The following is a 10,076-nucleotide window of genomic DNA, read 5'->3' as shown; positions in this document are numbered from 1 at the left end:
ACAAGCAAGCATTACACACGCGGAACTAACACAGATTCAATGTACATATCCACAGGTTGCAGACTTATATATGCCATTCTTTGAACAGTGCTGCTGGGACCAGTGACACATCTTTGTTATTCAGAGTTAACTTATTTAATTATGCCTTAAGTTACAGTGAACATGATATAATCAATTAATAAGATTAAGCAGCATATACTTTTTATAAGAACTTAAAATTTTCACTCTTGTCTCTTTATACAGGTATGTATATCTGTGCACATCTCAGTCAAGGATGTCACTGACTTGACTTTCCCCAATTGGGAATGTTTGCTTAGGACCAATTAGAGCCAATGGGAAGCCCAGTTGGAAGCCCAATTCGTTTCAAATGGTCGTCCCAATTGGGAGCGAAGGAATCCCAATTGGGATTGAAGTAACCCATTGGGCTTCCCATTAGCCCAATGGGTTTATTCAATCCCCCCGTTGGTTTCTTCAGTCCCAATTGGGACGCCCAATTGGTTTCTTCATTCCCAATTGGGAGTCATGAAACCAATGGGTGTCCCAATTGGGAGTGAAGAAACCAACTGGGCTTCCCAATTGGGAGCGAAGAAACCAGTTGGGTTGGACAGTACCCATTGGACAAACCATTTGGGATTGGCAGAACCAATTCAATCTGACTGGCCTTCCCAATTGGACCCATTGATTTTTTTTGACTGGGCCCCCCCCCCCCCTCTTGCATTTACCCACAGCCACAGCCAGTGTGGCAAAGGAACTACAACTGGCAGCCAAAGTAGCAGATGCGCTCATAATGTGAGTGCATCGCGTGAGCACACTTAAGAGCTCGAGCGGTGCTATGAGGAGGAATAGACACGAAATTTTAAGGTCGAGCGCTGCGTACAACCTCTCGATTTATATAATATTGGTCAACTGTCGATCGCGTGGCTTGTCTGAGAGTTTGCGCAAGCTTGTCTTTTTTTTTTTTTCAGAGCATGGCTTGCTGGAGCTCCGACCGCATTATCGAAAAAAAAAAGAGCAAGGGGGGGGGGGGGTAAAAACGCGTTTCATCTGCTTTGTTGCGTCAACAGACCTTGTGGCAAGGGACAGGGGAACACGCGTGCTAGGGATGTACTCCGTCCACCCCCCCCCCCCCCCCTTTTTTTTCGATAATGCGGTCGGAGCTCCGCCAAGCCATGCTCTAAAAAAAAAAATCGACAAGCTTGCGCATACTCACAGACAAGCCACGCGATCGACAGTGAGCAATATTATATAAATCGAGAGGTTGTACGCAGCGCTCGACCTTAAAATTTCGTTGCCATTCCTCCTCATAGCATCGTTCGAGCTCTCAAGTGTGCTTACGCGCTCACGCGGCCCGATCTGTTGACAGTCGAGAGAACAGTGAGCGGCTGCCAAGGTCGTTACTCGTAACGATGACTCTCTGAGAAAGTATACAACAGCAGTTAAAACATTGAATCCTTGATAGTGTATGAACTTCGACAGACTCGCTGACCAAAAACGTGGTCATTGGCACAACTTTCACTGCTCAGTCCGTCACGATACTTCCGTCTTCGACTGTTTTTCGCAGAGCGCCTGCCATCGTTGGCACCGCGTTGCTGCGTAGCCGCCGTTGCTTGTAGCCTACGGATGCATAAGCTACCGATGAACACTCGAAGGCGTCTGGAGTGAAGTGCGCCGAGCACACACGCCTATTCGGTTCTTTCTCAATGCAGAGCTTCTAACCACATTCTTTTTCGTTCATTATGGGAAGGAACTCTGTGGTACGACACTCCTCCAACGCCTTCGCTGCTCGAGCAGCCTGGGACTGCGCAGAATTTCTTCATGACAGCACGAAATATAACTAAGCTTCACCAGCGAAAACCTATCGGTCAAGGCAGGACAGCCTACTAGGATACGGAGAACCACCTACAACAAACCACGAGGAATAAACAAACGGCAAACCACGTGCAAAGGTAAACACAGGGCAAACAGGAGCTACATGAGCAGCTATTTCTACTAGAGGGACGCAAAATTCTTGGATTCGGGAAAATAGACAGAGCCTCTAGCGTTATTTTTTGTAACATTTTATTTGAAGTGCTTTAATCTAAAATAAATATGTCAGTTTTGTAAGTATATTAGAAAATGCAAGAACATTACAGAGCGTATCATTAATCATAAGTTCATTTAGCCGTGAATTTATTGTTCGTCCAATCATCAAATCGGACCCAATGTCGTCATATCCGCTGCCAAAATATGGCCGCTGTGTGCCGGCACCATCAGTGGTCCGAACTCGCTTTCACGAGCAAATTAAAATATTAAATACTGGATAATACACAAAACAACCACCGTTAATAGTATCACTATAACTCAATCTACGTAACCAAGAGGCAAAGCAATGTGCTTAAAAATCGTTTCGGGGCTCCTTTAACGCATCTTCGAATCAGGCAGTCTAACTTCTCTTTTTCGCCGGCCTTGATGTCCAGGTAGGGCGTGGCGTAACTGATTCTGCTTATTACGTATGCCTTGGAAGAAAACGCGTGCAGCTGTCTATTGCCATCGGCATCAACTCGACGATGAGGGCCCCTGCGAACTGTGTGGTCAATTACTAAAGCACTGAAAATAAGATCTGCCAGAACTGCCAAGAACTAGAAAGTAAATATAATATTCACGCTCAAGAATGAATGCAGTTTTCGCTGCTTGCGTAAGAAAAACGTGTCATATTTATATTTAACTTCTTTATAATGGCCTCTCTCGGCCAGTTAGTATCGGCTGCGTAGTTGTCGAAAGCTTAGATATGGCTCAGACCAAAGCTTTTTCATCCGCGGGATGGGTTCGTCATCGGGCCCGGTTCAACGTTCATTGTTGCGTGCTGCGTACAGAGTAGGTTATCTGCACCAAACAGTATTTCGTTCTGCTAGTTGTGGTAGAGCTTTCAAGCAAGGCGAAGACTGTGTGTGCTCGATGGGAAACTGATTGCCGCCGCATGTGCGCATTTCTGGACGATGGGACAATGCTGCGTCACAACTCGGCGGCTCGGCTACAGCCACTGTAGCTCAGCTCGGCCTCCCAGGCACGTCGCAAAAGTGGTGGCTTGTTTTACGGATACACGTTTGCATGAGCGGCGTATCGCTGTATGTTTTAATTGAACGGTGAAGGTGACATTTTATTGCCCCCAAGACGCGTGTCGCATTGCGCAAAGCCTTCCTTTCTGCTCCCTTTACTGGGTGTTTTGCTTACTGCGTCGTATTGCCGCACCAACGTTCGTTGAATGTGCTTTAGCTGTTATCACAGGGATGTTCCTATTGTCAATCGGATCTTTCTCATGAACATGTTAAATACTTGTTGTAAATTTGTAGCCTCACATTGTCTCCTCTCAGTGACAAATGAAGCGTAAAATAATGGAATCGTGAACAGGGCAAGATTTATTGGAGCGAAGCTATATCGCAGGTACTTTTACTTCTCAGACGCATTAACGTCTAAATACTAGCAATCCCAATTTGAATTGCTGAAACGTGCCCGAAGAAATAAGCCCCAGAATGCGTTTACGTGACGCGTGACGAGAGACTAGCTAGGCTAACAACGACGGAGGCAGAACGATGCTATGATAAGGTGATTAAAGGTGCCGTAACATTTCAGTTAACGTAAAACTTGACAGTAGAAATCCATGTCAAGTAAAGTTGGCTGAACGTTACGGTGTCCATTTTTCTGCCTTATCCGAGCATCGTACTGCCATGGTAGAAGAACAAATGGTAGCGTAACTCCCATAGAAGCCTGCGTGTCGACTCTGAGCGAGGCTTTAGTCTCCCAGTGCCCCCTGCGAAGTGTGAGGCACAACAAACACGTGACGTTGCTTGTGACGTCACAGTAACGTACTTTTGGCGGGGAATTTGATTGTCTTTTTACTTATGAACGAAAAACAAGGCCAACAACGACGGAGGCAGAACGATGCTCGGATAAGGCAGAAAAATGGACACCGTAACTGTTCAGCCAACTTTACTTGACATGGATTTCTACTGTCAAGTTTTACGTTAACTGAAATGTTACGGCATCTTTAACCACCTTATCATAGCATCGTTCTTCCTCCGTCGTCGTTAGCCTAGTCTTTTGTCGCGCGTCATGTAAACGCATTCTGGGGCTTATTTCTTCGGGCACGTTTGTGAACAAGGGCCTTCAAGTGAATTCGGCAAGCACATGGATAGAACCACATGGCTTGAGGCATTTCACTAAGGGCATAAATGAGTGAAGCTGTGCTGCATAGAAAGCCAGGTTTTATTAATTCACGATTACTTACTTAGACGCTTCACGACAATGAAATCTTTAAGTGTAGGAGAGCGACCACCGCTCATTCGTCCCGGTCTTCATGAAATCCTCGTGATAACAAAATTTCCTGAGCGTAGTTCTCCAAACGAGACGCGGTGAGATTATAAAAGGGTGAAATTCTTGCTAACAAACAAAGGACATATCAGCGTCAAAGAACAACAAAAACAAACGAACGGAATAACTAACGCTAGCGCTAGAACGCCAACCTGTAAGAGCTTAGGTAAGCAATTCAAATTGGGATTGCTAGTATTTAGAAGTTAATGCGTCTGAGAAGTGAAAATATCTAGATATAGCTTCGCTCCAATAAATCTCGCCCTGTTCATGATTCCCATATTTTACTCGCGCTTCATTTGCCACTAAAAGGAGTCAATGTGAGGTTACAAATTTACAACTTAAGCATTTAACATGTTAAGCATCCCATTGACAATAGGAACATCACTGTAATAACAGCTAAAGCACGTTCAGCGAACGTTGGTGCGGTAATACGACGCAGTAAGCAAAACACGCAGCAAAGGGAGCGGAACGGAAGGCTTAGATCAATGCGGCACGCGTCTTGGGGGCAATAAAATCTCACCTTCACCGTTCAGTTAAAACATGCAGCGATACGCCGCTCATGCAGACGTGTATCCGTAAAACAAGCCACCACTTTTGCGACGTGCCTGGGAGGCCGAGCCGAGCCGCCGAGCTGTGACGCAGCATTGTCCCATCGTCCGGAAATGCGCACATGCAGCGGCAATCAGTTTCTCATCGAGCACAGACAGTCTTCGCCTTGCTGTAAAGCTCTACCACAACCAGCAGAATGAAATACTGACTGTTTGTTACAGATAACCCACTCTGTACGCAGCACGCAACGATGAACGTTGAACCGGGGCCGACGACGCACCCATTCCGCGGATGAAAAACGCTTTGGTCTGAGCCATATCTGAGCTTAGGGCAACTACGCAGCGGATAATAAGTGGCCGAGAGAGGCCGTTAGAAACAAGTTAAAATATTATTAAAAATGTGACACGTTTTTTTCTTACGCAACAAACAAAAACTGCATTCATTCCTGAGCGCGAATATTATGTTTACTTTCTAGTTCTTTGGAGTTCTGGCAGATCTTATTTTCTGTGCGCTAGTAATTTGCCTCACAGTTCGCAGGAGCCCTCATCATCGAGTTGATGCAGCTGGCAGTAGGCAGCTGCACGCGTTTTCTTCCAAGTTGCGCGACCAGTTGTACATTGACCTTGGTACTGCCTCCTTCGTTGTTGGCCTCGTTTTTCGTTCATAAGTAAAAAGACAAATTACCCGCCAAAAGTACGCCACTGTGACGTCATATTGTCACGTGTTTGCGTTGCCTCACAGTTCGCAGGGGGCGCCAGGAAACTAACGCCTCGCTCAGAGTCGACACGCAGACTTCTATGGGAGTTACGCTACCATGGCGCCACCTCGATCGCCTTCTTTTTAAACATGAAGGAAAAAAAAATTCCTCACAGGAAATATCTCAATAAATGTTCGAAATAAATTGTGTTAAGTGTTCTGGGTTAACTATTGTGGGCTATATTTATGAGTTGACATTACATATGGGTATATTGGGTACATCCTGCAGAAAGTTTGACGGGTCATGCTGCAAAACCCTGGCAACCCTGGCCATCGATGACGTGGACGCGGCAGCTCTCTGGACTCTGGTGAATGCATTTTTATCGATGCACTGCAGAAGACGTCAGCTTTGCCACGCCATGGGAAAACAATTTGTTTTAGGTTCCGGTCAGTGGGAATTACATACAGATCAGCATTATACTTCTCCAAGCTTTGAGAACTTCGGTGCATCTTCAAGAGCTGCAACTACATTTACTTACCCTTTCAGAATCCTTAGGCCTTGTGAAAGTTCTGGCTGGCCTGACTCGCATGGCGTGTCTTCAGTCTGCGTTCGGCTTGGAACACAGCCTGGTGAGCGGTACCGTCTTGGTGAACCCACCGTATCTGCTATAGTGTGTGGCGTCGCAGCGAGCGAATTCCCTGCTGTTGACAATGTGCAGGTCAACGGCTGTAAACTGGAGGGCAACCAATCGGCTTCATTTGTCCAGGGAGTTCGCGTTCCAGCGAAAGCCATGGGCAAACAATGTTATCAATTCCGGTGAGTAGGAATTACCTACAGATCAGCGTTACTTCGCCAAGCTTTGAGAACTTCGGTGCATCTGCAAAAGCTGCAACTACATTTAGTTCTTACCCTTTCAAAATCCTTTGGCTTCGTGACAGTTCCGGCTGGCCTGACTCGCATGACGTGTCTGCAGTCTGCGTTTGGCTTGGGCTTGGAACACAGCCTGCAGGTGAGCGGTACCGTCTTGGTAAACCCACCGTATCTGCCATAGTGTGTGGCGTCGCAGCGAGCGAATCCCCCTGCTGTTGACAATGTGCAGGTCAGCGGCTGTAAACAGGAGGGCAACCATTCGGCTCCATTTGTCCAAGGAGTTAGCGTACCAACGAAAGCCATGGGCTGTATCCACGATGGACTTCGCCGGCCGGAAGCGGACGGGCTACTTATCGGACGGGCTACATGCCAAACCTGCGGCACGATAAAATTCGTATTACTATCTGCGAAAGTGATTCGTATTTTGGCTCCTCATTTGCTGTTTTTTTTTTTTTTTTTAATGCGAAAGCATTACTTCGCTATGTTCATAGATTTCTGTCCGCAGAACGCGCCCGCAAAATCGTGTATGCAGCAGTTGTGAGTAATTGGGAAGTTGTAGAGGTTAAAGAGTGGTGTCAATCGATAGAGGGTGACGTTATGTTTTGTCTGAAAAAACAGTTAGGCCGATAAGTTAAGTAATTGGAATAACTGGTTCACAGGAAAGGAGCAGTACTGCCACACTTGTTCTCTTTACACCTGAATAGCGCCGTAAGGGAAGGGAGAAAGGTGGGAATGAAAGGGGTGTTGTGGATATTAAGTCAAGGATGTGACGTCACGCAACCTGAAGTAGAGCCGAGAAAAAGGACAGGAAGGGATTGGCGCGCAATTTGAAAGTACCAAAGACTAAAATGGGTAAACAAGAATAATTAATGGGAGGTAGAGGATGTGACGTCACGCAACCGGAAGTAGAGCCGAAAAGGGGCATAGGAAGGGACTGGCGTGCCATTTGAAAGTATCAAAGACTAAAATGGTCAAGAAGTGAATTAAGCAACTAGAAGCAACCAGCAGCAGCATCCGTGCTTTCGATTACTCCAATGCAGATTCTGCAGTGCTGTTTAATTTTTTGCAGACGGCCTTTGTGTCAGACTTGCGGTACAATAATTTGGATAATCTGCGAAAGTGATTCGTATTTTGGCGCTACATTTGCTGTTTTTCTGAACGAACAGACACTCCGCGTCTTGTTCCGTCTGCGCAGGCTTGGATGCTTGATCTTCACCGGTTCGGAAAGAAAGCGGCAGCTCCTGCGGTACATTTTCTTATTGCGAAAATTTTCTAAATCACTTTAATAAAGTTTGTGTTGGTGCGTCGATTGTGCGTTTACTTTTGATTCTCATCGTGGTAATAATTGGTTCACACGAAGGGAAAGGCGCAGTATCTGTCCCACTTGTTTCTGTGGACACCTGAGCCGCACCATAAGGGAAGGGAGGAAGGTGGGAGTGCAAGTGGAAAGAGAAATGTTGGTTGGTTTGTGGGGTTTAACGTCCCAAAGCGACTTCGGCTATGAGAGACGCCGCAGTGAAGGACTCCGGAAATTTCGACCACCTGGGGTTCTTTAACGTGCACTGACATCGTACAGCATGCGGGCGCCTTGCTTTTCGCCTCCATTGAAAAGCTGCCGCCGAGGCCGGGATTCGATCCCGTGCCCTTGGGAACAGTAGTGAGTGAGTGAGTGAAAAACTTTATTAAGTATATTTAAGGGAGGGGGATGGTAGGTGGGGTCCCTAGTCCGGGACTCCAGCGGCTGCCGCTGCTACCCGCGCACGTGTCACGATGGCCCGTTGGGCCTCTAGTCCAGAGCTGGATAGGGCAGCCTCCCACCCCTCAATTGTTGGCACATGCATTCGGATCATCTGGAGGATTGTGTGGGCAGGTCCACACCATGTGGTGCAGGCCTGCCTTTTCCCCGCAATATTTGCATTTGGGGTCGCAGAACCCGGGGTGTATTGTGTTTAAACGGGCTGGTGTGTTATATGTACCTGTCTGTAGGCGTCGCCATCTAACTTCCTCCGCTTTGGAGAGCCCCTTGGCTGGGGGTGGATATTTTCTGCGAGAGAGTCTGCAGTGCTGTAACCTCTCCGCATACGTCGCCAGAGGGCCGGGATAGGGCGGTGTGGAGGATGGAGGGGTCGAGTCCCGGGGGAGGAGAGCTCGGGCAGCGGCATGGGCGCACTCGTTCCCTTCCACGCCTTGATGTCCCGGTGTCCAGACGAGGCATTTGTCTTGTTCGGGGTGTCCATAATTTTTCAATATTCTGGCAGCCTGGGGACATATTCGCCCTTTGATGTAGTTGCGGTAGGCAGCCATAGAGTCTGTTATTATATAGGCGCAGGTGGTATGCGTGGCGGCTAAAGCAATGGCCACCTCCTCCGCCATTTCTATATTATCATCGCAGATGGTGAGGGCATCAACCAGTTGTTGTTGGTCGAGTAGTCGAGCGCGATAACCACTGCGCCACCCCGGCGGGGTAATAGAAAGAGGAGCCGTATTGGAGGGCTACGGAGTAATTTCGACCACCTGGAAATCTTTAACGTACGCTGACATCACACAGCATACGGACGTTTCTCCGTTTCGCCTACATCAAAACGCAGCCGCCTGCGGTCGGAGTCGAACTGTGATACTCCGGCGCAGTAGTCGGGCGGCTTAATACTACACCACCGAGGCAGGGCTCGCAGTGCTGCCTTGTAATTGTTGTAATGAATTGAGGAGTACAAAAGACTAGGATCAAATGGACGTCAATGATCAATGCGCTTTGTACACAAGTGGTCTTTTTGTCCGGATGGCGCCTATTTTAAGGTACACAACATTGCCCAATATATGTCATGAGATTGATAGAAATGACAGTGTGCCTTATGTAGTACAAACCGAGCACTGCAACATCACCAAAACAGGCTTTATAATTTTAATTTGCCATTGAAATTGACATAAAGACAACAGAGGCGCTATCTTGCGGAAAAACCCTACTTTCAATGTAGTACTCCACGTAACTACATCTCGGCAAAGTATTACTGATTTTCGTAAATGCATGTTTTTTTTTTCTATGAGTTCTTGCTATATTTTATTATATTGTTACCGGGAAACGCGGGGCCAAAGTGTGCTCACTGACAAAGACGACGATCGAGGAACGCGGGCACGACGAAGCGTTGAAAAAGAGAACGACGCTGAGAGAGTAGATTCTGCACGGCTACCGAAGTCTTAGCGTCGAGTTCAGCCCATAGCAGTGCCGTCACATTAAGTACATCCCCGTAAGATCTTGGTGGAGGTGCGGGGTATAGATGGAGGATGTTCTGAGCAGACAGGTAGGTCCAAACGAAGAAGGCCGCTGGAACAGTCGATAAGATTCAGATATTCAGATATTCTTTATTTCTCTTTCAAAAAATGAAAGAAGGAACTGCGACAAAAGGCGGTTAGGCCTGACGGGGTCACAGTTCCCCATACAGTTCACAGCGGCGCGCAACACGGAAAACAAACGATAACAGAACATTACAGCAAACGTGGTAATTAATCATACTGGAGTAAAACCTAAAAAAAAGGAACAGTGTACACTGTACACTCAAAAAGAAACAACAGCATATGGCACACAAAACACGGAAAGGAAAAAAAAAATTGTACAGTA

General features: G+C 47.0%; 1 protein-coding gene across 1 annotated transcript; it reads left to right on the top strand.

Moving 5' to 3' along the window:
* The first annotated feature begins 5,923 nt into the window (after window positions 1–5,923).
* On the top strand, window positions 5,924–7,761 carry LOC146205619 (uncharacterized). Its single transcript, XM_084586931.1, has 5 exons — window positions 5,924–6,039; window positions 6,140–6,222; window positions 6,312–6,409; window positions 6,532–6,602; window positions 6,693–7,761. Exons 1-5 carry the CDS (start codon window positions 5,979–5,981, stop codon window positions 6,704–6,706), a joined length of 327 nt encoding a protein of 108 aa, XP_084443057.1. The 5' UTR covers window positions 5,924–5,978; the 3' UTR covers window positions 6,707–7,761.
* Window positions 7,762–10,076: the final 2,315 nt, after the last annotated feature.

Source organism: Amblyomma maculatum, chromosome 1 (assembly GCF_055883805.1).
Source record: "Amblyomma maculatum isolate TAMU_Amacu chromosome 1, ASM5588380v1, whole genome shotgun sequence".
In the NCBI taxonomy this organism is placed as follows: domain Eukaryota; kingdom Metazoa; phylum Arthropoda; class Arachnida; order Ixodida; family Ixodidae; genus Amblyomma; species Amblyomma maculatum.
Note: the sequence above shows the minus strand (reverse complement) of the source record. Positions and strands in the feature narration are given on the sequence as shown.